The following is a 25,944-nucleotide window of genomic DNA, read 5'->3' as shown; positions in this document are numbered from 1 at the left end:
AAAAATACGCATGAAGATGCCATATACCAACTCAAACCATTGATTTATCAAGATTGGTGCCCCCTACTCTGACAGGCAGCCGTTCTCCAGGGTTTCAGGGTTTCATATCACCCCTGGATCCTTGTAACTGGAAATGCTAGGAATTGGACCTAAGAACTGTTCGTTGCTGTGCATCACAGCTGAGCAGGAAGCGGAACTTTTCCCAACTCACCATTTCTTTACCATATTTTAACCCCTCTCCCCAGGTCCCCACCCCTTTGTGTTCAAAGCCTTCTCCTTACCTAAACAGGAAGTGTTTGCTTCATTGTGAATAATTCCTGTTCCTTCAGCATAGGAATTAACCCCAGTATACCGTGAATAATAACGACGGGGGAATTGTTTACAAAACTAAATTCCAGTGGCAGTATTCAGTATCATCAGTTGGGTGTGTGCGTGAGGCCGGAGATTGAACTGGTATCAGTCGCTTGCTCCCACAGACATCCTAGAACGGTGCCTTACAAATCTTCTGCCCTGCAGCCAATTCCTCTGCAAGGCTCAGGCTCCTGTGGATTCAACAGTGCAACGATGAAGCTATTAATCTTTGGGCTTCTTCTGATGACCTCTGCAGGTAAGTCGAGAATGTCTAATTCCAAGGTACTATTAAGATACGGCTGCTCAGTGCTTTCCCCCCTTATTTACTCTACGCGCTAAAATCCCGCCCTGCCATCCCCTCTGAAAAAAAGGACTCTCAGAAAGGGTTACACGGAGCTGCAAGAAAAAAAATCACAAAGCTCAGCCGACAAAGTTGTGCTTTGATCTTGTCTTCTTAATGACATCCATTAAAAAAAGAACTAGCAAAAATAAAAACAGCATCACCAATAAGTGACGACATCTAGCTACTGATAAATTGGTGATATTGCTTGGCGTGGATGATGATTTTAATCTGTTGGTGGTTTTAATGCTGTCGTTCTTATAACATTAACAAACTATGAGAGGCAGTCTCCCTCATGAGACAAAACCAAAAAACTGAATACAGTATTGGTTTCCCTGCTGTATTCAGTTTTTGGTTTTGTTCTTATAACATTGGCATGGTGATTCTTTGGGTTGGATCCAGCCAGCTTTTTCGCTCAAATCTCACTCATTTCTCCTTGTTACTTCCAATCTCCATCCCACATGGCTTTTGTACATGCAGGTCCAATGGACCCCCCCCCCACATACACACACTCTTTTTTGCAGTCAAGTTGTAGCTGACTTATGGTGTCTCCGTGGAGTTTTCAAGGCAAGAGACATTCACAGGTCGTTTGCCATTGCCCTGCCTCTGTGTAACAACCTTGGACTTACTTGGTGGTCTCACATCCAAGTAGTAACCAGGACCAACCCTGCTTGGCTTCAAAGATCTGATGAGGCTGAGCTTGCCTGGGCTGTCCAGGTGAAAGTCCAGTGATCCCTAGCATAGCCCTTTTTGTGGTCAAAAGTGACCCCTTCCTCCTTTCTCAGCAGCAGAAAACCTGGTTGGTTTCAGCCCTTTGTCAGCAATATTTATGTTTTTCATGTGGCCTGTCCTAGGGGTCCATTCTATGGCTGGAAAGGCAGGATAGAAGATAAACTAATACAATGGGGGGGGAACTAGTTGAAGGATAGAAAACCAACCCAACCACTGTGACAGCATAGTTACCAAAGCCTCTTGTGAAAAGGACTGTTTGAAGCAAACACAGAAATGCCAACAGGGATGAGGTGTGAGAAATTGCCTTTGGGGGAGATTCCAAAGCCACAAAACAGCTGAGCAAAAGACCTTCTCATCTGCATTCACCCACGAGAATCCCTGTTTTAAATGTCCCAAGTAAAACTGCATATATAGGATCCCTCCACAGTGACAACCTCGCTGATCTGTGTAGAAGTGTTTAGGAATGTAAGAAGTCCATCTCATCCTTCCTAATTTGCAAGTATCTTAACTCACTAATTGATCTACTTGAAATTTACTAGGGATCCTAAAGTGGATTGTCAGGGTAGGGTAGGGGTCCACAGATGATGACTGCAGAGCCAAATATGGCTCAGTACAGAATGAAAAAAAGAAAAGAAAATCTTTAACTAAAGGTCTTTCGGAGGGGTAGGCAGATATTAGAATCACCAGGATACGAAGGGAACAGTAAGTGAAGATTTTGATGGGACTCTAGGGCTTCTTACAAGTGCTTTAACAAAAGGGAAACAAAAGAGGTGAACCGTTGCTAGGAATCCAGGTGTGAACTACATGCAAATCTACACCAGTGCTCTAAAGCAGTTGCGCAAGGTGCTCCTGTGTCAATGTATGATATTTGTGAGATCTTGTTTGTACCACTTCCTAAGAAAGGATTTTCAACAACCAGTGTTTGGGTTGCAGAATCTTTTACAGTTTACTAATCCGCATGTCAATGATAGGTAATATATAATTTGAGTAGTTTCAGTTATGCAAATATGCTTATTTATACTGGATCTTAGTTGATCTCTTGCACTGAATTTTGACGCAATTCGGCTCTTTAATTAGAAACGGTCGCTGACCCCTGATGTAGAGTTACTGCTTAAACTGGCAGTGCACCAGAAAAACAAATGAGAGGGATCCTTAGGAGGAAGTGCCCATGTCCTGGTGTACTACCTGGCTACCACCAGTGAGAGATGGCTTTGAGGTTCAAGGAAGGCTTTGGGTGCAGAAGTTAGGGACAAGAATTGAGCTAGAAATACTCAAGTATCCAGTTGGTAAAACCCAGTGATCTCTACCTGGGGATATCAGGCCTGCACCGGGGCTCTGTGGGAGCTGTTTGGGGGCAAACCCTGGGAAGGAAAAGCATCAGTGCCTCCCCTCAACACTCTAGGAATTCTGAGAAATCTATAGTAAATACCACAGAGATTTGGTCAGTTCCTAGAGCACCATGTGTGTGGGGTGTGTGATGTCACTTCCAGGTGGGCACCTGGCAATCCTATCTCAGCTTGATTGGTCTGCTGGGTGGGCTAGCCCTGGTCTCAGCAGTAAAAACAATGTCATGATAGGTTAGGAATGGCCATAATAATGGGTGGTGGATGCTGTAAGCTTGGTTCCTCAAAGGCATTGATCTGCACTATTGATTCTACATCTATGCAGCAGTTTGTGATCTTGCTTCTCTTTATTCCTTCTTTAGAATGTTTTGGATGGGGACCAGTCCTCAGTAGTCAGGAATCCCAAGGAACGGTGATGCTATGAGACTGACTTTGCTGTTGTCTTGCAGTGTTCGCCCAGCCGGGTAACCGGATCATTGGTGGGTACGACTGTGGAGAACGCAGCCGCCCCTACCAGGCGGCCCTCGTATTTGGACGCAAAGGCAAATGGAATATTTATTGCGGAGGGTCCTTAATACATCCATGTTGGGTCCTCACTGCTGCCCATTGCAAACCCAAACTGGGGTAAGTGAATAACTCTGCAAGGTACAGCTGCAGGGACCTGAATAAAATACCTTCACCTGACAGCCTTGGGGTGTGAGAGAATAAACGATAGTAGCATGAGAGTCTGGCACCCTAAGCTTTGAGTGCAACTTTTTACCTTTTCCCAAGGGATGCCCTCGCCGTCTCAGACAAGGAGAGGTGTTATGGGCACCCTCCTCCCTTTAGCTCCCATCCTGTAATGCCTGGATTGAGCACCTGGTTGAATCCAATTTAGCACCCCCTTTGGCCCATTTAATGTAGGAATGGCAAGCCACCCACGTCCTCCAGGAAGAATCCTGGCCTCTTGAGAGATCTTCCTCTTCTACAAAAGGTCAGGAATCATTTCGGCATTGCAGTTGTACCATCCGCTCCCTTTGCCTTGCCCATCTGCCCCCAAACGTTGCTCGTTAAAAGCTTTCCTTGGCATGGTGGTGGTCCCATCTTCCAGTTGGAGCCACCTGCCAGTTAGGGACGAGGAAAACATCCTGTCCCCATAGAAGTAGCAGCTAAGAACCTTTGAACAATCCAGCAGAGATTGCAAGGGGAGCCTTATCTTACACTCTTGTACTTACATTCACATACATGCAAGTTTGATTTATTGCAATGTGCTCCACTTGGGCCTACCCTTGAAGACTGTTTGGGAGTTTCAGCTAGTGCATAATTCAGTGTCTGACAGGAATGGTCTTCGTGGGTCATGCAGCTTGGCCCATGTGTTACAACTTCTCAGGGGGTCAATCGAGATAAGATGCTGGCAGCCCAGTGTTCCCCACCCTTTAGTAAACAGTAGCTGCTCTGATCCATTATATGGAGAGGCGAGTTCTTAACCCCTTTCTCCTGCACCATTTTCTTTACCTGAAATAGCCCTGCCAGTATCTGTCTTTCAGTGGGGCAAACAGTCCTTCTGTAAAACAGGTCGGTGAAATGGCACGGGGAGGGATGGGTTAACGCACACGCACGCACGCGCACACACATTTTGATCCTACTTGGTCCACATTGTGTACCTACTGTTCAAAAGGCGGGGAGGAACGCTTGGGAGCTTCAACCACATAATCCCCAGCATCTTGTTAGTCAGGGGCAGACTGGCAGGGAAAAGTTAGTCTGGGGGAAACGCCCTGGTCTGGGACTGCTGGGCACCACCCATCAAAGGAGGGAGGAAGAAAGAATCTGTCACAGGCAACATCCAAGCCACTGGGCCACTAATAAGACTTTTCCCAGTGGCCTTAATGGCCAACCTGCCCCATTGTCAGTCATTTCTAGGCTGGTGGTTATACCTACAGAAGAGTATTCTCTATTTCTCTCCCGTCACTTAATTTAATTTAATTTAATTTAATTTATGGTTGTTGTGGGTTTTCCGGGCTGTATTGCCGTGGTCTTGGCATTGTAGTTCCTGACATTTCGCCAGCAGCTGTGGCTGGCATCTTCAGAGGTGTAGCACCAAAAGACAGAGATCTCTCAGTGTCACAGTGTGGAAAAGATGTAGGTCATTTGTATCTACTCAGGAGGGGTGGGGTTGAGCTGAGTCATCCTGTAAGAGTTTCCCAGGGTGTAAGGCGGGAGGCTTCACTGTATCCTGAGGAGGTTCTTTTGCATATGGATTGGTACTTGATGTGCTAATCTTCTCTGCAGGGCTATTGTCGGGGATAGAATGTTTTGTTAGCCTGGTGTTTTTCAGAACTGGAAACCATGCTCTGTTCATTCTTAAGGTTTCTTCTTTCCTGTTGAAGTTTTGCTTATGCTTGTGAATTTCAATGGCTTCCCTGTGCAGTCTGACAAAGTAGTTGGAAGTGTTGCTTGTGAATTTCAATGGCTTCCCTGTGCAGTCTGACAAAGTAGTTGGAAGTGTGTCCACTTCCAACTACTTTGTCAGACTGCACAGGGAAGCCATTGAAATTCACAAGCATAAGCAAAACTTCAACAGGAAAGAAGAAACCTTAAGAATGAACAGATCATGGTTTCCAGTTCTGAAAAACACCAGGCTAACAAAACATTCTATCCCCGACAATAGCCCTGCAGAGAAGATTAGCACATCAAGTACCAATCCATATGCAAAAGAACCTCCTCAGGATACAGTGAAGCCTCCCGCCTTACACCCTGGGAAACTCTTACAGGATGACTCAGCTCAACCCCATCCCTCCTGAGTAGATACAAATGACCTACATCTTTTCCACACTGTGACACTGAGAGATCTCTGTCTTTTGGTGCTACACCTCTGAAGATGCCAGCCACAGCTGCTGGCGAAACGTCAGGAACTACAATGCCAAGACCACGGCAATACAGCCCGGAAAACCCACAACAACCATCGTTCTCCGGCCGTGAAAGCCTTCGACAATACATTAATTTAATTTAATTTAATTTATATTCCACCCTCCCCACACCAGCAGGCTCAGGGCGGATTACAATTTACATATATTTAAAATACATCTAACATTTCACACAGTTTAAAATTATAAATGTATAAACGTGCTAACATTTAAAATACATATATATGCATACACGTATACTCAGCAGCATAACAACATGCACTGTACGCATACACAAGGCACCTCCCTTTCACCTTCACTAGAGCATTTACAGTGCAGCTCAACAGATGGAGGATGTCGCTAGTGGGGAGGGCACAGACCACGCTCGACTGGACGGGGTTGGGGGCCCTCCGCCTAGCATCAACCATACGCCTGGCGTATGCTTAGCTGATGCCCTGCTCTGTATTTACTGAGTGGCTGCGGTGTGGAGGCTTCCTTGGGGGTGACGACGGCTGCTGCGAAAGCCCCCTTCTTAGGGAACATCCTTGCCCGCATTCCCTGACTTTCTTCCATCAGCAGCGGCAAGCTTGTTTGTCTCAGATATTCTTCTCCAGTTTTTTGGTCTTTGATTTTGTTGATGATCTTTTCTAAATAGTTAGGGTGCAGCTTTGTTGATATTTTCAAACTGTTTTTTAAACAGTTGCTTTTATGCATGTTTTTCTGGGAAAAGCCAACCCATAAATTTTTGAGCCATGGTGCTGTTAAAAAGAAGTGTAGTCAATTAATCAGACATACGATGAAAAATCAGCATTCTGGACAAAGGAACACTTTGCTTTGGGTTGCTCTGAGTCACAGAGAGCATCACTGCTAAAGAAGCATTCTACCTCCGCTCTCATATTGGTGGGAATGCCTCTTCTAACATAGCATTTACTGCCTGCAGTCCCAATTATGTATCCAAGAGCTCAGCAGGTGGCCTTGGGTAAGTCACCACTCTCAGCCCCCCCCTCTCCAGCTGTACTGTGCAGACAATAATAATAATACTGACTTTGCGCACCACTTGAGTGGGGCAATCTGTCTAGAAGAAGGTATATAAGCACATTGTTGTTGTTGCATTAATGATTCATTAATGTAATTGTTTAATAATTAAAAATCTGTACCCTAATTAATTGGAGGCACCTTTTAGCCAACTGAAAGTTTAGTCAACCGATTACTCCAACTAGCCCATTTATTCGCTGAATGGGGCAGTTCTAATAAATAGAAGTAAATAAAATGCTTTGAACAAGGGGACTTACCAGGCATGCTAGTTAAAAAAAAAAAGTCAATGAGTTCCAACTTCAAAATGTAAGCAAGGAATTTCTCCCAATAAGAGATGCTTGTTTTTCAGTTTGTTGAGGGGCAAAACTGAGAGGGCCAAGTATTTTATGTCCCCGAGCAACTATATTGTCCTTTGCTTCCTCTTGCTATCTGTTCTTCTGGGGCTTTGCTTTGACCCAGCTGACAATAACACAAATTGAGGAGATGGTGATGGGCATAAGCCACACCTGTCACTTCCTCCTGTGATGCTATTGGCCAGAGCAAGTCATGCCCCTGGTGACACATTAGAGCCTTCCTTAATATGCTGCCCCAAGGGTGGTTTGGGTGGAGAACTGGCCCTCGGGGGTAAAGCTCACCCTCAGCTGGAAATCAGGCCTGTGCTCCTTTATAAGGCATGTCTTGCTTCATTATGGATCTCAGGTCCCCCAGTGAGGGTGGGGGGTCCCCTGCTTCCATCCTCCCCTCCCCAACACCATTCACCTGACTGGTGGGGGGAAGATGTGGGAATGGGTCTCCTGGGCACGTTCCTAGGGTGTTGCAATGATGTCACTTCCTGGGAGTGATGTCATCACGCTGCCCTGAGAATGTTCCCGTGCTTCGCAGCAGGCCGATCATTCATTACACAGGCACAGGAGCTTTGCAGGAGCACAAGGAGCAAGAACAAGATGAGTGCTGGTCCCCCTCCCTCCAGGAGGTTAACAGGACCTGGCCAGTTTGGCGTAGTGGTTAAGAGCGCAGGACTCTAATCTGGAGAGCCAGGTTTGATTCCCCACTCCTCCACTTGAAGCCAGATGGGTGACCTTGGGCTAGTCTCACAGCTCTCTCAGAGCTCTCTTAGCCCCACCCACCTCACAGGGTGTTTTATTGTGGGGATAATAATAACATACTTTGTAAACCGCTCTGAGTGGGTGTTAAGTCATCCTGAAGGGCGGTATATAAATCAAATGTTGTTGTTGTTGTTGTTGTTGTTAATAATAATGATGATGATGATGATGATAACAACAATAATAATAATAAGGATTGCCAGTTCCAACTCCAGAGATTTGAGGGGCCGTGCCTGGAGAGAGGAGAGAGCTCAGCAGGTATTTGATGCCATTCTAGGATGTCCATTTCTCCCAGGCTTTATGCTATACCAGGTAGTCCAGCATCGGAAGCTGCCATTTCCAAGGGAAGGGATCTCCACTGTCTGGAGATCAGTTGCAATTCCACGAGAACTCCAGGCCCTACCTGTAGGTTTTCACACCCTACTTAACCCCTTGGACCAGTCTCTTTGAGTTTAGATCTTTCATTGTTTTTCTCACTCTGCTCCTTTTCACCATATAGCATGAAAGTGTGCCTAGGCAAGCAGAACTTGAAGAAGATAGAAGACACAGAGCAGTGCTTAGGTATTGCCGAAGCTAAACCACACCCAGATTACAAAAGAAGCAACAACAACAAGGATTACATGCTACTTCGGCTTAAGCCCTGTGCCAGGCTCACTGAGGCTGTAAAGACTATTCCTCTGCCTTCCAAGTGCCCTGCGGATAACACACCATGCACAGTGTCAGGCTGGGGTACCATAAGATCTCCTCAAGGTACAGTGGTTGTCTCTGCTTGCCTGGATATGTCAATACTCTGAGGGTGCAATTGCAGGACCAAACTCCACAAAGGCTTCTGGAGATCTAAGAATATACTTATGCAGGGCTTTTTTTCAGCTGAGAAGTGGTGGAACAGAGTTCCGGCACCTCTTGAAAATGGTCACATGGTTGGTGGCCCCGCCCCCTGATCTCCAGACAGAGGAGAGTTTAAATTGCCTTCCGCGCCGGTGCGGAGGGCAATCTACACTCCCCTCTGTCTGGAGATCAGGGGGCGGGGCCACCAGCCATCTGACCATTTTCGCCAAGGGTGATTTAAACTTTAAAAAACTTCCCCCTTGTTCCAGCTGACCCAAAGTGACGTCATTGTGTGGTCCTGGGAGTGTGTGCGCACTTTGTGCATGCACATGTGGTACCAAAGGCACTACCTCCTGCCAAGACTTGCCCCTTGTACTGGCAACCCACTGAGTTCCACCTCCTCTTTTCCCAGAAAAAAAGCCCTGCATTTACGGAAGATTCTTTCAGGTGTATTTTCCAGTCATTGCAAAACTAAACCAGGCAATGTTACACTGGCTGGAACTTTCCATTCTGCACAACTGTTAAAAGGATGAGAACCTTCTCAATAGTCTGGTACCCTTACCTAGAAGAGAAAAATATATACGTTTGGATGGAATGCAACAGGGTACTTCCAAACTGGCCCAGAAAAAGGGGGATTAGAAAGATTCCTGGAAGAGAGGTCTAGCAAAGGTGGAGAGACTGAGTCTCCCAGTTCAGTGGGAGATTTCCACACCTTTCTGATTCTGCCTGCTGCTGTGCAGCTTGGGCAGGGAGAAGGGGCAGATGCCAAGGAAAGAGGGGCTGATCAGTATTGATGTCACTTCCAGCATGGCACAGAAGTGATATCATTGCATCGGGCAATGCCCCAGCATTTGCCTGAAACTCTATGGTTAAACCATAGAGTTTGGGGCAAATGCTAGAGCATCGTCCCAGCATGATCACATTACTTTTGAATTGTACTAGAAATGATGTCATGGTCTCAGAGCTTGCCAAAAATGTAAGTCCTTGCTTAGATGAAGATCCCTTACACTTTGTTAGGCCATTGGTCTACCTGGTTCAGTACTGGCTACTGTGACTAGCAGTGGCTCTCCAGACAATAGTTTTCATCTGGAGAGAGCAGAGATTGAATCTGAGACTATTTGCACAGGCTCTGCCTTTGAGCCCCTCTGCTACGAAAATGAGATTGCCACCATGATTGCCCGCAGGCCTGGAGAAAAAACTGTTGTGTCTTTTTAATGGAGGCTTAATGGGATCCTATTGACCTGGTCATGTTATTTACCTCCATACCATAGAAAATGACAGCTGCTCATTTCCACATGTTAAGCCTCAATTAAAGAGCCAGAACCTCTTCTCCCAGGCATCTTGATAACCCACTTTGTCAGTCTTTGTTCTAGCAAGTGTTCTGTGCCAGAAATCCAACAGGTCAAGTTTTTCTCCTGACTGTGCCTGGAACGGGTGACACCTGTAGTAACTCTGTGGCTTCACTGAGAGCCACCGGACTACTTTGGGGTTGCCATGGCAACTGGCAGGGTATGGTTGGGACTTACTAGTCATGAGGTGCTTACCAGCAACATAATTAAGTCACTGTCAACATGCTGACATCACTCCCTGTGCACTCAAAAGTGATTTCTGCATGTTGCCAGAGGATGCTCTGGTATTTGGGCAAAACTCTGTGGTTTAACCATAGAGTTTTGCCCAGATGCCAATGTGTCCCTGGCGTCCCCCAGTGATGTGCTGATGTCACTTCTGGGTGCATGGTAAGCCATGTCAGTACATCAAGATGCTGCTGATGTTACTCCCTTTTCATGCAACCCCCACCCCTGCTGGCCAGATGACCGGTAGCAGGAAGCACCAGTTGGCAGTGGAGATCCTTCACCACAAGAGAGGAATGACAAGCCTGGAGTACCTCCAGCCAAATACTAGCACAAGACAACATTCTTATTCAAACCCAGCATGTTGACTGAAGCCAGTACTGTACCCCCACTTACACTGGCTGGCCACTTAGCCCTGACTATCTTGCTTTTCATCCACTGTTGACTTCTTGGTCTCTCTCTCTATCTATATATTTCTTCTAGCAATGCTTCCAGACACTCTACAATGTGCAGATGTGAGCACTGTCCCAAATCAGAATTGCAATAAAGCTTACCGTGGTGCCATTACACCTTTCATGATGTGTGCTGGAGTTCCACAGGGAGGCATCGACTCCTGCCAGGTGAGAAGCAGTTGATAGCCAGATGAATTCAACCTCTTTCTGAGAGGTTCCTGCAACTCGTTGAGGATTGAGTGAGATAGATAGGGTCTGGTATCTGAAGAAGGGAGCTCGGAGTCTCGAAAGCTCACACCCTGAAAACCTTGTTGGTCTCTAAGGTGCCACTGGACTCGAATCCTGAGGGTCTGGTACAGTTTTTTGAGATCATCCTCTTTCTTTTCTTTTTTTCAGCTGTTATATTTCATACGCAATGTACATAGAGACAATATCCCTGCATAAATCATGCCCCCATAATCCTGGGTTTGTGTTGTGTGGTAGTGAAGAGATAGCACTGAGAACAACATTCCCTGGTAATATTGTCGAAGGCTTTCATGGCCGGAGAACGATGGTTGTTGTGGTTTTTCCGGGCTGTATCGCTGTGGTCTTGCCATTGTAGGAACTACAACGTCAGGAACTACAATGCCATGGTGATACAGCCCGGAAAATCCACAAAAACCATTCTCTGGTAATGTTTCTTCCCCCTATTGCCTTCATTCTCCTGTTAAACCAAGCAGTCTGTAGACAAGTTGCTTGAGAAAGGAGAAGGGGGTGCCACTTTCCTCTCAGTTTTGGTGATTTTGGGGCCCTGGGCAAAGTCCACAGTGGCGATATAGAATCATTGCCCTCCCCCTCATACTGGGGCCAAGCAAGGGGCGGCTCTCAACCCACGTGAGGTGAGTGGGAACCACTACTGCCCCTGGAAGTCAGTGTCTAAGCCCCAGTTAGGGCACCTTCAAGAGGTAGCAGGTGCGTGATTTTTTCCTCCCCTTTTCCCCTCACCTTTTTGAGGGGGCAGGGCTGTGGGCAATTGCCCCACCCCCAACTATTGTCCATTGGCTGAGACACTGAGGGCCAAGCTACAAGTGACGAATGGCACTTGAACAGTAAGAGAACAGACTCACGTGTATTCCTCCCTGTTCACTTGTGCTCCACTTGCGCTCCACTTGATCACGGCCCTTTTCACACTGCTTACCTTGACTTGCAACGACACGGAACATCGCAGTAAAAAAGCAGAAGATCGCGTTTTCTCATGCGAGATTTGCGCGACATCTCGCAAATCTCGCACGAGAAAACGCGATCTTCCACGTTTTTACCGCGATGTTCCGTGTTGTTGCGAGTCAAGGTAAGCAGTGTGAAAAGGGCCCACTACGTGAACAGGGAGGAATACACGTGAGTCTGTTCACTTGCCGTTCAAGTGCCATTCGTCACTTGTAGCTTGGCTCTCAGGTGTAGGGAGCTTTCATTCCCAATTGAAGGAAGCAACAGTGGTAGCAGTAACAAGAGGGCAGTGGGGAATGACAGAACAGCCAAATGCCTGAGATGGAAACAGCCTGGTCTCTTTGCATCTCAGGCACCAAGCTACAGGAAAGTTTGCTTCCTAAAAGAAGAAGGCAGCTGCTTCCAGACAGAGATTTCCCTGCACACAGGCAAAAGGAAGCCCATGCAGCATCTAGGTGCACACAAATGCCTTATCTGGTCATCATGGCTCGTCTGGCTTTTCCTCTCTGAATTAGAGTAAAAATAAACCTACTTTAGTATGGCTCAAAAGGAGAATTGTGGCGTGGCTGCAGACGGAGGACACTCCACCCACAGACATTGTGACAAGGGGTTAGAGTTAAGCTCCACCTTCAAAATGAAGGCGCTAAGCTCTGCCTTTTCTCCCTGTCCTTTTCAGCCCTTTAAAAGGTATTTTTCCTTTCCTACTTGAGCTGAGAGTTGTAGTGTTACGGCATAGCTTGGTGGAGAAAGGAAAAGAGAGGGATTTCTGGGCTGAGTGTCCAAAATCAACTTTGTATCTTTGTTTTTGTGTAAATATAATGAGGAAAAGAGGAGGACTAGAAGGAGGGAAAGGTGGTCTCAGTAAACATAGAGGCAGGGCTTTTTTTCAGCTGGAACACGGTGGAATGGAGTTCTAGAACCTCTTGAAAATGGTCACATGGCTGGTGGCCCCACCCCCTGATCTCCAGACAGAGGGGAGTTTAGATTGCCCTCCGCGCCGCAGACCATTTTCTCCTAGGGCAATTTAACGTGATAACATTGTGCGGTCCTGAGTTCCACCATCTCTTTTCCCAGAAAAAAAGCCCTGCATAGAGGTGTGTGCAGATGCCATTCTTGTTCATTGCCACTCCTGTTGCTCTTGCTGTCGTGGCAAGGGCATATTTTTGAGCCCCCCTGTGGCAGCAAATGGAGATGGGAATTATGGGGCACCAGCCAGCAGTGAAGAGCATATACCAGCATCTGACTAATTGATGTTTGCTGTTAAATGAATCGTATCTTGGCCCCAGAAACCTAATTAAAGGATTCCATATTTGGGACATTAGCGGAGTCTATCATTTAGCAGAGGAATTGTGATTATAGGTAGTTGTGAGCTGGTTCTGCTGGCTGGTGTGTGTGCAGGAGAGAAAATAACAAAGCATCCATTTGCTTATGCTTAGAAGGGAAATAAGAGTTCTTTATTGTAGGAACTCCATACTCTGATAAGAAAGAAGGAGAGACACATCCTAACTACCTATCTAGTCTAAGGATGGGCATGGATGGCAGGGCAAGGCCTGCATCCATGCTTTCAAGATGGAGGGAGGAGAAGGAGAGAGATGGTGCCTGGAACAAAGCCAGGAAGAGAGGAAGTGAGAAGAAGGAAATCAGGAGGAGGAAATCCTGAGAACAGCAATCTGCATATCAAAGGATGATCAGAGCAGTAAACAGTAAACAGAGTGTCCTGACCTCTCTATCTTTCGAACTCTTTGGTTTGTCCCCTTCTGAAACCTGAGGAAAGGGACAGTGCTGAATCCTCCTCTTCCAACACTCATCAGCCTCCAAGTGGGACCTGGAGATTTCCCAGAATTACAACTGATCTCCAGGTCCCTTGGAGAAAATGGCTTCTTTAGAGAGTGGACTCCATGGCATTATACCCTGCTGAGGTTCTTCCCCTCCCCAAACCCTGCCCTCTCCAGGCTCCACCCCTCCCCCAAATCTCCAGGAATTTCCCAATTAGGAGCTGGCAACCCTACTGACTGCAGCAATGTGGCTGTTGATAAGAGGGTCACAAAAGAGTGGACATGTTTTGATTTCCCTTATAAGGTCTCATTTGGACATGTCGTAAAGCATCATATTATACCTAAGTAGTAGCAGGGTTTTTTTCCAGCGGGAATGCAGTAGAACGGAGTTCTAGCACCTCTTGAAAATACTCGGCAATAGTGCATGAAAATAATATTATTTCAAAGAATCTCATGGGTTTTTTCCTCATTTCCCTCATGAGAGTTCCGCCACCTCTTTTCCCAGAAAAAAAAAGTGAGTAGTAGTATATTATGCAGAACACGTTAAGCTATCTAATTCATCTTACGGACCATGAAGTCGATGAATGCATGGAGTTAAACATGGGTGTGCCCACTGATAACTTCTGTCATTGTCCCTGCAGGGTGACTCTGGCGGCCCGCTGGTCTGTGACGGTAAAGTTGAAGGCGTGGTTTCCTGGGGGACCTACGTATGCGCACAGAAAGGGAATCCTGGAGTCTATGCCAAAGTGTGCTGTGTGGTTCCGTGGATCAAAGACACGATAAGCAAGCATGGTAAATGCTGACCCAAATCCACAACGCAGGACTCTGGGGAGACGGAACATCAGCACCGCATGCCCAGCCTTTTGCGCACATGTTCCAATTGAGCGTAACCATCTTGTGTGCATGGCTGCCTTCCTCAAACTTTCAAGTCCGTGTCCTGCTATTGTGACCAATGCTACATGTTTGTCCGTGTCTCTCCAGGCGCTGCCTGAGGCTGGTTCAAGTTATATGGCTGCTCTAAGTGAAAGCTCGTTCTACTACTTCCCCCTCCCCATTTCCATTTTGCCATATTGGGGGGAGGGGGTGGAGAGAGAAGGGTAGAAATTGTGTCTGCATCAAAAATACAATAAGAGAAAAGAGCTGCAGTCGGGGAAATGGTTGGGCAGTGGAGTCGCACCCGTTCCCCACCTTCTTGTCCCAAGGGTCTGGGAAAGAGGTGATTGTGTCCACCACAGGTTTTACCCATTGCAGCCCTTTCTTTAGCCCCATGCAAATGAAAGAAGGGGCTATAATCAATTGTGGGGTGGGGGTGGCAAGGAGCTGCGGCATTATTCTGGATCCGGTTTTCTCAGAGACAAAGCAAATGTGTTCTGCTTTCCCACATGATTTCAGCCCCTTTCTACTATTACATATATGGACAAAAGTTTGCTTTGAAGATTGATACGTCGGGCTGATTTTTGTGAAGCGCTTTGAATGGCTGAAAGTGCTATACCAATGCTATGTATTGTTACCATGATGGAAGAAGAGAAAAGGGCAGAGACCAGGAAAGTCACAAGAAGTGGGGCGGACCCACTTCCACCCGACACACACATCCTGTTTGCCCATTGGTTCCAACTGCATTTAGCCTCAAAAGTTCTCCCGATTGACATGAAGGTCGTTGAATCCTGCTGTTCTTGACAGTGACCTGTACTGCCTATTGCTTTGGGTTGGTCCGGGCTGTTCAAATGCCATGGTTATGTAGATGTGTGAACAGGAAAGGCTTTGATAGATGCACTGTATTACTTCTGATGAATGATGTATGAGAAGCAGGCTCTTCCCTTCCTGTAGCAGAACATATTGTGAGCGGAAGTGGATAATGCTAGGATATTGGCAAGGGATGAGAAAAAGCATCCTATGAGAGAATGTTCCAAAAGAGCTTCATGAACTCTGATTTTTCTCTGTTTTGTTTAAGGTGTACACATAGATTCTCTCTACACGAGACACCAGAGCATATGTCCATTAAGTGTAGAGAGACTCAATGTTAGCCAGGAAGCATAGTTTTGAAAGACAGAGCTGGCAGAGATTGCTCCAGAAGGGAAGGATTCTCTCACAGCCCTCTGCCACCTCGGACATGCTGGATTGTCTCCCCTTCCAGAGCTTTTATCCTGCTGCCCTCGCTGCTTAAAACTTTGAATTGATTGAGCCTCATCGGGGCAAAGGCTCCAGAAGGGGAGATGCCAGAGGTAGCGGAGGGCTGTGAGAGAATCCGTCCCCTCCAGAGTGATCTCTGCCAGCTCCGTCATTTAAAACTACGCTTCCCAGCTAACATTGCATCTCTCAACACGTGAAGAACACGTGCCAAAAGTATTGTGTAGAGAGACCCTCAATCATAAAAAAAGGAGCCAATATAGGTGTTTTGTCCCAGGGCTCCCCTTCTCTTCAGTTTTTTTCTTCAAAGGTGTCTGTCTCTACAGCAAACAAGTTGGCTCTTCCCTTCTCACACTGCCCCCTGCCCTTATAGTTTAGTTGTTTGAAGTGGCCTCGTGGTTATCCATTTAAAGAACATGAAGTCCCTAGTTCAAAAATTATAATAACGTTTGTAAATAATGCTCCGGGAAGAGGGGGGGAAGTGTTTTGTGACATCACAGGTGCCCAGCCAATCTATATTTTGCTCATCTTTTGCTTCATATTTCCCCCCGCAACTTTGTCTTCAAGGGAAGATTTATCTCTGACACCAATATGGCAAGTGCGCTTCCAAAGCAGAGCAACTCCTATTTTTATATCTGTCTATCCCTTATTCCATCAATCAGTCTTGAATCAATGGCTGTATACTTCCCCAACATGACACGTAGTGGGTAATTTCAGCACAATTTGGGTCAATTTCAGGGCATGAGAAAGGCATAGGAAGGAAAATTTTAACTCTTCATTCTCTTGTGCTATGGTTCCAGTTTGAATCCCCCATCCCTCCACACCACATTCGTGGAATTACCAGTGTCACATTTCACTTAGCCCTAATTAGGCTGGTTTTCTTGTTTGTAGGATGCTCACATAAACCATACAGAAACCCAAATGTAATGTTAATAAAATAACCCGAACCCCTTATTTACTTGACATACATCTGACTCTCAGCAATATCATGGTTGTGTGATTGTGGAAGAACCTTGCTTTTTGTTTGAAGGGAAAATCCCATTTGTGCTCCTGAGCCACAGACTTGGGGGGGGGGGGCGGAATATAACATTGCGCAACAGATAGAACCTTTCTTCCCATGGTGCTTTTAAAAAAAACTTGCTCTCCATTCCACCTTCTCACGGTCACCTCGTTCTCTTGTGTGTGTGAACTAGGCTTTATTATGGCAATCGGTTAGTGGCTGAGGATAACATTTTCTTAGTGTGCACCATTACAGCTATCTTCAGGATTCATTTCACTCCCTAAAATCTGTAGAAGTGGGAGGTGGAAAGTTGGAAACGTCTGGATTTCCTTGTGGGAAAAATCAAAAAGAGTCCAGTAGCACCTTTAAGACTAACCAATTTTATTGTAGCATAAGCTTTCGAGAATCAAGTTCTCTTCATCAGATGCATGGAGGACAGAAGGAAACTGGCCAAATATAGAGGAGGAGAGGGGGGGAAGGGGGGAAGGAGGAGAGGGGGGGATGTAAACAACTCCTTTGATATGGAGATGCAGACAGCTCCTTTTGGTGTGGGGATCAGTTTGCTTGTGTAAAGTTTCAAAGGAGTTTGCCGTGTTAGTCTGTAGTAGCAAAATCAAAAAGTGTTCAGCAGCACTGCAGCACAAGCCCTCGATAACCACAGTCCTCCCCGCCAGATGCATCTGACAAAGAGAACCGTGCTGCTGAACTCTTTTTGATTTTGCTACTACAGACTAACACGGCAAACTCCTTTGAAACTTTACACAAGCAAACTGATCCCCACACCAAAAGGAGCTGTCTGCATCTCCATATCAAAGGAGTTGTTTACATCCCCCCTCTCCTCCTTCCCCCCCTTCCCCCCCTCTCCTCCTCTATATTTGGCCAGTTTCCTTCTGCCCTCCATGCATCTGACGAAGAGAACATGGTTCTTGAAAGCTTATGCTACAATAAAATTGGTTAGTCTTAAAGGTGCTACTGGACTCTTTTTGATTTCGCTACTACAGACTAACACGGCTAACTCCTCTGGATCTATGACTTGTGGGGAAAGATCATGAATGAACTCTAAGACTCCACTCCATACAGAACCGGCCATTTCATGTGCTGGGGAAGGCTTATTTTGCAGTTGATAACAGATCACAAGACAATTATGTTTTTTGAGCCTAACCTAAAGAACAAATACCTTCTTGGCTTTAAAACCGTTCACATAAATGACTACTGCAAACAACAGCAGCATGCAAGAGAAGCCCTTTGGCAAGGTTTCTGCAGGCCAATTCTCATTCAAAGCTAGTCTACTGAATGTTGCACCCACTGCAAAAGAAGGAGGAAAAACTAAATGGAACACCCTCATTCAGAGCTGGTATACCTCTAAGGATCAAGTGCTAGGGGTTAAAAAAATGCATGCAAAAGGTCTCACATTCAGTCTCCAATATTTCTGTTTTAAAGGACCAAGTAGTAAGTGATGTAAAAGAGGTCAACCTGAGCTACTGCCAGCCACAAGATGAAATTCAGAGCTGATAGAGCAATGGCCTGACTCTGTATAAGACAACTTCATGCATTCAGGGTGGCATTCAGATGGCTACTTTTGGAGACAAAGCTGGACCAGATAGACTTTTCTGGTGCGATCCAAGGCACTTTTTGTGTTCTTAAGCCTCATTCACAGGCTGTAGCTTTAAGCTCTCTGTGGCAGGATGCATCCATAGCATATCCGTGGAGAAGGGAGCTTGCCACCAGGGGGCAGAAAATGCACTCCATCTACACAGAAATCTCAGACTTACATCTAGTCTTGGTCACCTCTTGGTTAAGTCATATCCCCCCTCCATGGTACATAGAGACCCCTTCCTTGTCTGCATGTGAACTTAATTTTCCTCTTTCGTGATTGGTATTCTATTGCTATTTCCGAACCAAGATCTCAGGGTGCAGATTGTTAAATCTGCATGGTGGGGGTCAGGTGCAGAGTTGGGGGGTTGTTTGTACAAACCTGGGTCAGCCCTCTAGTTTGCAAAAAAAAAAAATCCAAGAAAGAAAGAAAGTTATGAGGGGAAAGCTGAGATCTTGTGATGCTACATCATGAAATACCGGCTGCCATTTAGAGGAAATAAAAGGGAAGAGGAGCCTCTATCTGAGCCGAGTGGGTGGCACCAGAGCTGCAGGCAAGAGGAGTGGCAGCTGCCCCTGCCCAACTGATAAGCAGGAAAAGTAGGAGCCCCCAGTTATTGCATGAGCCAGGAAGGTGGAGGCTCTACTGGTAGGTAGCTGACCAGGGATGGCTCCTGTAGCATAGTGGTTAAGTGGTTGGGCTGCAAATCAATACTCTGTTGGTTCAAATCCCGCTACTGTCATGTGTAGGAATGACACGACACAGGGATGAGATTCTGAGCATCAGTCTGCGAAGGCTAGTCTCTCTCTAGCCAGGCAGTGGCGCTTTTATTTAGGCACAGCATGCATACACAAGGACTGATGACCAAGGAAATAATGCTTATCTGTGCTGACATCCAGTTAACCAGTTACTGACAGGGACGGCTGAAACTGCACGTAGCCGAGAGAAACTTTGCATTTTTAAGCATTTACGAGTATGAGGGGAGCAGAGCGCCCTTTGGCCAGGGTAGGTTTGCCTATCCGCTGACCTACAGACCCACAGTCATGAGCTCAGCAGGTGGCTTTGGGTAAGCCACTCCCCTCAGCCTCAGCTCCCCAATTGTTTTGTGGGGATAATAACAACACTGACCCTGTTCACTACTCTGAGTGGGCACCAATCTGTCTAGAAGAACGTATACAATCACACTGTTATTTATTATTATTATTATTATTATTATTATTATTATTATTATTCAGTGAAGGGGTGGCCTGGAGACCAGGTGGGAGAATGGGATTCCCCCCATGAGTGTCACAGGTCACCTGAGGACTATCAGGAGAGAGGGCTGCATCCTTATTGCCAGAGTAGAGCTAGCAATTTTCATATGGGTGCCTATGTTCAATGAATCTGTTTTCATGATAGCAGTAATCAATTTGACTTTATTGATTTATCTGATGGTTTAGCAACACATCTTGTTACTCTGTAGATTTGCTGTCCTGGCTTTGACACCTTGCAGCATGTAGTTACCAAAGACAATCCCAGATATTGATACAAAATTCCATGGTAGAATGGATCCCTCTTGGAAGAAGCAAGAAAAATCAACTTTAAAATACGAATCTCTGTTTGGAGTGGATTCATTATTTTTTTAACTAAAACAGGGATTCCTTAATACCTCTGGACTCAAGGGTTAGAGACCATTTGGATTCTTCTTACTGTGCAATTTATTCTGTGACTACAACTGGGCCTAACATGATAGAAAGAAAGAGAGGGCTATAATTAAAAAATTATAACCAATACAATATATATATATAATATAAAATATATTCATTTCTACTACATATATACATTTCCAGAAAGGGACAAAAATCTGGATAAAACCCCGTCAATAACAGAGTTTAGCTCCTCTGAGTTACCTTGCAAAATATACACATCATCATGCTGGGGGTGATGCTCTAGCATTCACCCAAAACTCTATGGTTTAACCGTACCGTAGAGTTATAGGCAAATGCTAGAGGGTTACCTAACATTATGACAACATTTCCAAGTCATGGTGAATGTGCTGTCATCACACTGGGAATGCTGACTGCCTGCCCCACATTTCACCTACCATCGTCCTCCTGCTGCCCTGCTGAGCAGCAGCAGGCAGGGGTGGTGGGGACAGGACTCTCCCACTGCCAGCAACCAATTGACAGCCCTACTCCTACCACCACAGTTACAGCTCTGATCCCCAAAGCTGCTTTTTCCAGCTCAGTTACCCATGTATCCTCAGTATGACATGAAGTTTGGCCCCCAGGGCCAAGGGACACCGCCCCAGGATTTCCCAGCTCCTCCAAGGACATACCGGCACCAGGGAATTGCAGAAGTTCCACTTTAATTGTTCACATCACTTATAATAGTTGATTTCATGGGCTGAACAATCCGACTTCAGCCAAAAGGCCTATTTCCCAATCCATACTTCCATCTGCTTCAGCACAGGTTCTAATCCTAATTTAAAACATGAGTAATGTTGTCATCTTCCAGGTGCAGCCTGAATTCCTTCAGAATTACAACCGATCTATAGACTACAAAGATCAATTTCCCTGGAGGAAATGGCAGCATTAGAGGGTGTACTCTGTGGCATCACATTCCCACTGAGTGCCCTCCCCTCCCCAAACTCCATCCTCTCCAGGCACTGCCCCCAAATCTCCAGGAATTTCCCAACCTGGAGTTGGTAACCCTAAGTTGGCAATCGTAGGCATGCATCCTTCCCCAAGGCATTTAACTGGTGCCTCTATTTGAAGCACCATCCTGCAGGGTTAAGCTGTGGATCAGCAAGGAAGCCAGTGTCCCAAGAGACACTGCCTACCATATTCCTGCCCAGGAATGCCCCAAGCTCAAGGGGAAAAAGAAACAAAAGAAGGCGAAACCTCTGAATGAAGAAGAGAAAAAGATGAGCACCAGAAGTTATAAAAGTTTATAATACAATAATTAGTAGCTATACAGATGCATGAAAGCAGAGTGTTGTACAGAGACAATGAAAGTAATGCACAAAACAACAGTGAACAACGTGCAAGGGACAGTAACAGTAATGCTCAGAAAACACAATCAGCCATGCACAAAAACCCTGAAAACCAACAGAGGCTCTCGTGGGTGTGCAATTGCAAAACCAAGGGGCCACTAGTTTATCATGAGCTCCAATAAATCACACGTTAATATAGAAATCCTTGTTTTTTGTTTCTTAAGTGCTACTGATAATCAAGTACCATCTCATCTCAAATAAGCAAAATTCTTTACATAAGCAGCACGTCCCACTAAATATACATACCAAAAATCCTATATCAATGTTCCTAACACAAGGAGAATGCAAATCACAGATATAATTGTGCTAAGTACACTCATTACAGAATCAAAGTGTGCAAATATGCTGGTACATCTGATGGAACTGCTGGCGGAGGAATCATGTAGGTTGACCTAGTGCCCGAAATCCTGATACTGGTACTGCCTATGCCACTATCACCAAAGTGTTTATGTAATTTTAATAATCTGACCAATTTAAACACATCCACCCTAGTGTTAAAGGCACTATATCTGCGAGCTGGCACAAATCCTCACCCTTTGTTCAAAGTCCACTTTTAAGAGACCATGTTGATAGAGTGAAAACCAGATCTAACGTTTTCTCCTCCTGGGGGGTCTCTGGCCTTTGCCTAAAAAATGGCTTCTGTGGTAAAAGGGCACAAGGCGGTTCCTGAGGCTTCTGCCGGTAGTATCCTCGCCACCCGAATTATCAGGTTCTGAGGATTCCGATCTATCAAAATATGATATCTTCACTAAATTCCTAGCCCAAGAGACCCTTTTCCTCCCAGTTTTCACTGCCCCCTGTTTGTTCCACCATCGATAGACAGTTCCTGTCATGTAGTCACGGCAGTCTCTCCTGAACTTTTTGATTTTCATCTCTTTAAGTTCAGTCTCAAAGGCTTTCAGCTCCTTCTCGAGCTCCCTCATTTTAAGTGTGAACTCGTCATCTGTCGATGTCTCTTTAAGTCTAGAGGTGACATGTGTAATCTCAGCACCAAGTTTGTCTGACTCCTGCATTGCCGTCTCAATGATCAGCAGAATCAAATCCAGTGAACACTTATTTAATATGGCCGCCCATCGAGACTTGAAGCTCTTGTTGTCTCGAAACATACCTGGTGGCTTGTTAATGCGCAAACCCCTAGGGATTTTACTGGCTTTATAATATCCTACTAACGAAGAGGCATGTAAGGCCATTTTCACTTGCTTGCTCTGTAACACTTGTAATGTATTCCAATCCTCCCCTTGGTCAGTGGCTGTCTCCCCCCAAAAGGAGGGAACATCCGCTAGAATCCGTTCTTTCTCCTCCTCAGAAAAAGAGAAAACGCTCCGAAACATATCCATAGCTTCACTAGAAAATAGACTGAAAACCAACAGAGGTTCTTGAAGGTGTGCAATTGCAAAACCAAGAGGACACTAGTCCACTGCGAGCTCCAATAAATCACTATGTCAATATATGGATCCTTGTTTTATGTTTCTTAAAGTTCTAAGTGCTACTGGTAATAAAGTACCATCTAATTTAATTAATCAAAATTTTTGACATAAGTGGCACATCCCACTAAATATACGCTCCAAAAATTCTTTATCAATGTTCATAACACAAGGAGAATGCAAATCACAGATGTTATTGTGCCAAGTACTCTCATTACAGAATCAAAGTTTGCAAATATGCTGGTACATCCGATGGAACTGCTGGTGGAGGAATCATGGGTCAAGTTCATAAAGTGTCTATACAAGATAGTTCATCTCTGAGGAATCTCACATAAAGTGCTCACGTACGTCCAAGGTAAGTGCTTTTCCTTCAGTATTGGATCAGTAGGGAATTATTTCATATCCATTCTCTTTTATTTTCACAAGTTTCCATAAGCACTGGTGTCCAGCTCTCCAAATCCTGTTCCTCCAGCCACACCCTGTGTAGGGGAAAAGAAAAATTGGGATGACCCTTCTGCCAACAGGCTGCTAGCTCAGTTTTTGTTTCAGTAATCTTTTTCAAGGAAGTTGCACATGTTCAATAATTCATTTCCTGTGTTACACAAGCACAATAATAAATACCACACATCATCATTAAGCATAAATTTCATCTCAATACAGTACAGTTCACCACTCCTAACTCATCTCAGTTTCCCCAATACTCTCCTCAATACACAACATTATTCATTTCTTATCTGAGAGCATTATAAACTCCAAAAGACTCACAAGTCTGTAATCAGCTGGTGTCTTCCAAGGTATTCCCTATGGTGTTGTCTCCAGTGCAGGGAAACACACTGACTCATACTAGTAGCTGACTATTAAAGGGGCTGTTCTGGTCTCATGAGGTCTAAAACCATTTTATTTAAAGATATATCGCCCTTCCCCTCCATAATCAGCATTACATGGGATATACATTACTATAAATAGCAGGAGTAGTCAATGGCTTGATTCAAACCTCCTGGGGCCACTGTGTTAAGTTCATTCTGATATGGGAAATATGCTGCTGTATGTGAATCTTTACCAGCCTACGTGTAAGCCGAAGGACAAGTACACTCAGTGATGTACACCACATTACCCAGACTACAGGGAGCTGTTAAAAGGGGAGACTTTTTGGATCTATGAACTTAACACAGTGGCCCCAGAGGGTTTGAAACAAACCATTGACTACTCCTGCTATTTATAGTAATGTATATCCCATGTAATGCTGATTACAGAGGGGAAGGGGCATGTAACTTTAAATAAAATGGTTTTAGACCTCATGAGATCAGAACTGCTCCTTTAACTGTCAGCAACTAGCATGAGTCAGCATGTTTTCCTGCATTGGAGACAACACCATAGGGAATACCTTGGAAGGTACCGACTGATTACAGACTTGCGAGTCTTTTGAAGTTTATCATGCACTCAGATGAGAAATGAATAATGTTGTGTATTGAGGAGAGTGTTGGGGTAACTGAGATGAGTTAGGAGGAGTGATGCATTTTATTGTATTGAGATGAAATTTATAATTTATGGTGATGTACGATCTTTATTATTGTGCTTGTGTAACATGGAAATGAATTATTGAACATGTGCAACTTCTTTGAAAAAGATTACCGAAACAAGAACTGAGCTAGCAGCCTGTTGGCAGAAGGGTCACCCCAATTTTTCTTTCCCCCTACACAGGGAATGGCTGGAGGAGAGCTGGGTGCCCTTATGGAAACCTGTGAAAATAAAACAGACTGGTCAAGAATGGATATGAAATAATTCCCTACTGATCCAATATTGAAGGAAAAGCACTTACCTTGGACGTACATGAGCACTTTGTATGGGATTCCTCAGAAATGAACTATCTTGTATAGTCACTTTATGAACTTGACCCATGATTCCTCCACCAGCAGTTCTATCGGACGCACCAGCACATTTGCACACTTTGATTCTGTAAGGAGAGTACCTAGCACAATGATATCTGTGATTTGCATTCTCCTTGTGTTATGAACATTGATACAGGATTTTCGGTGTGTATATCTAGTGGGATGTACCACTTATGTAAAAAATTCTAATTTGCATCACTGTGAATGTTACTGCTGAGTTTTTGTACATGGATTAGTGTATTTTCTTAGCATTACTGTCAATGTCCTTGTACATTGTTCATTCTTCTTTTGTGCATTACATTAATTGTCTCTGAACAACACTGCTTTCATGCATATGTGTAGCCACTAATTATTGTATGATAACCATTTATAACCTCTGGTGTTCAGAACATCTTTTATTCTTCAAAGGGCAAAAGGCCACACACCCTAGTTGGGGTCTTTTGTCCTCCTCCTGGGCACTCCAAGTTCCTGCCCTCATATAGCTTTCTCCTAGAAGGCTGTTTCTCCCAAGCAGACCTCTTCTCCAGAGAAGACCTTGACTCCATAGGGAGCTAGTGTTGGTTTTTATTCCTCCAGTTCACTGCTTAGTTACCGCTGGGTACTTGCATTATCCTTCCATCTGCTTTGCATTGTGCTGATGGTGCCACCTCCATGAATTAATGTGGGGTGTGGAGGGAATGCATTCTAGTAAAATCAAAAAGAGTCCAGTAGCACCTTTAAGACTAACCAATTTTATTGTAGCATAAGCTCTTGAGGGCTTGTGCTGCAGTGGAATTGGTTGGTCTTGGAGGTGCTGCTGGACTCTTTTTGATTTTGCTACTACAGACTAACACGGCAAACTCCTTTGAACCTTTACAGAAGCAAACTGATCCCCACATCAAAAGGAGCTGTTTGCATCTCCATATCAAAGGAGTTGTTTGCATCTCCTCTCTCCTCCCCCCCTCCCCTCCCCTCCTCTATATTTGACCAGTTTCTGTTGGCCCTCCATGCATCTGATGAAGAGAACTGTGATTCTCGAAAGCTTATGCTACAGTAAAGCTGGTTAGTCTTAAAGGTGCTACTGGACTCTTTTTGATTTCGCTACTACAGACTAACACGGCTAACTCCTCTGCATTCTAGTAAGAAGAGTGTGTCCCTCTTTCTGCTGGAAAGAGTGTCATTGGAGTTTTCAGGATCTTGGGTCACAGTGAGAGAATGGATTCAAAAGGTTGCTTTTGCTCTGCTTTTTAATTCAGGGGTTTTATTTATTTGTTCACTTAGA

General features: G+C 45.1%; 1 protein-coding gene across 1 annotated transcript; it reads left to right on the top strand.

Annotated features, from left to right (window-relative positions):
- Window positions 1-431: 431 nt before the first annotated feature.
- LOC129343252 (kallikrein-14-like) lies at window positions 432-15,586 on the top strand. The gene is made up of 5 exons (XM_054999365.1): window positions 432-607; window positions 3,216-3,390; window positions 8,286-8,536; window positions 10,669-10,805; window positions 14,257-15,586. Exons 1-5 carry the CDS (start codon window positions 565-567, stop codon window positions 14,416-14,418), a joined length of 768 nt encoding a protein of 255 aa, XP_054855340.1. The 5' UTR covers window positions 432-564; the 3' UTR covers window positions 14,419-15,586.
- The last annotated feature ends 10,358 nt before the right edge of the window (window positions 15,587-25,944 follow it).

Source organism: Eublepharis macularius, chromosome 15, assembly GCF_028583425.1.
Source record: "Eublepharis macularius isolate TG4126 chromosome 15, MPM_Emac_v1.0, whole genome shotgun sequence".
NCBI classification, from domain to species: Eukaryota; Metazoa; Chordata; class Lepidosauria; order Squamata; family Eublepharidae; genus Eublepharis; species Eublepharis macularius.
Note: the sequence above shows the minus strand (reverse complement) of the source record. Positions and strands in the feature narration are given on the sequence as shown.

Bases quoted from the DNA above. Each gene is read 5' to 3' on its own strand.
- LOC129343252 (XM_054999365.1), top strand. From the start codon at position 565: ATGAAGCTATTAATCTTTGGGCTTCTTCTGATGACCTCTGCAG. The intron at 3,391-8,285 runs GTAAGTGAATAA...TTCACCATATAG, and splicing joins CATTGCAAACCCAAACTGGG to CATGAAAGTGTGCCTAGGCA. The intron at 10,806-14,256 runs GTGAGAAGCAGT...TTGTCCCTGCAG, and splicing joins GAGGCATCGACTCCTGCCAG to GGTGACTCTGGCGGCCCGCT.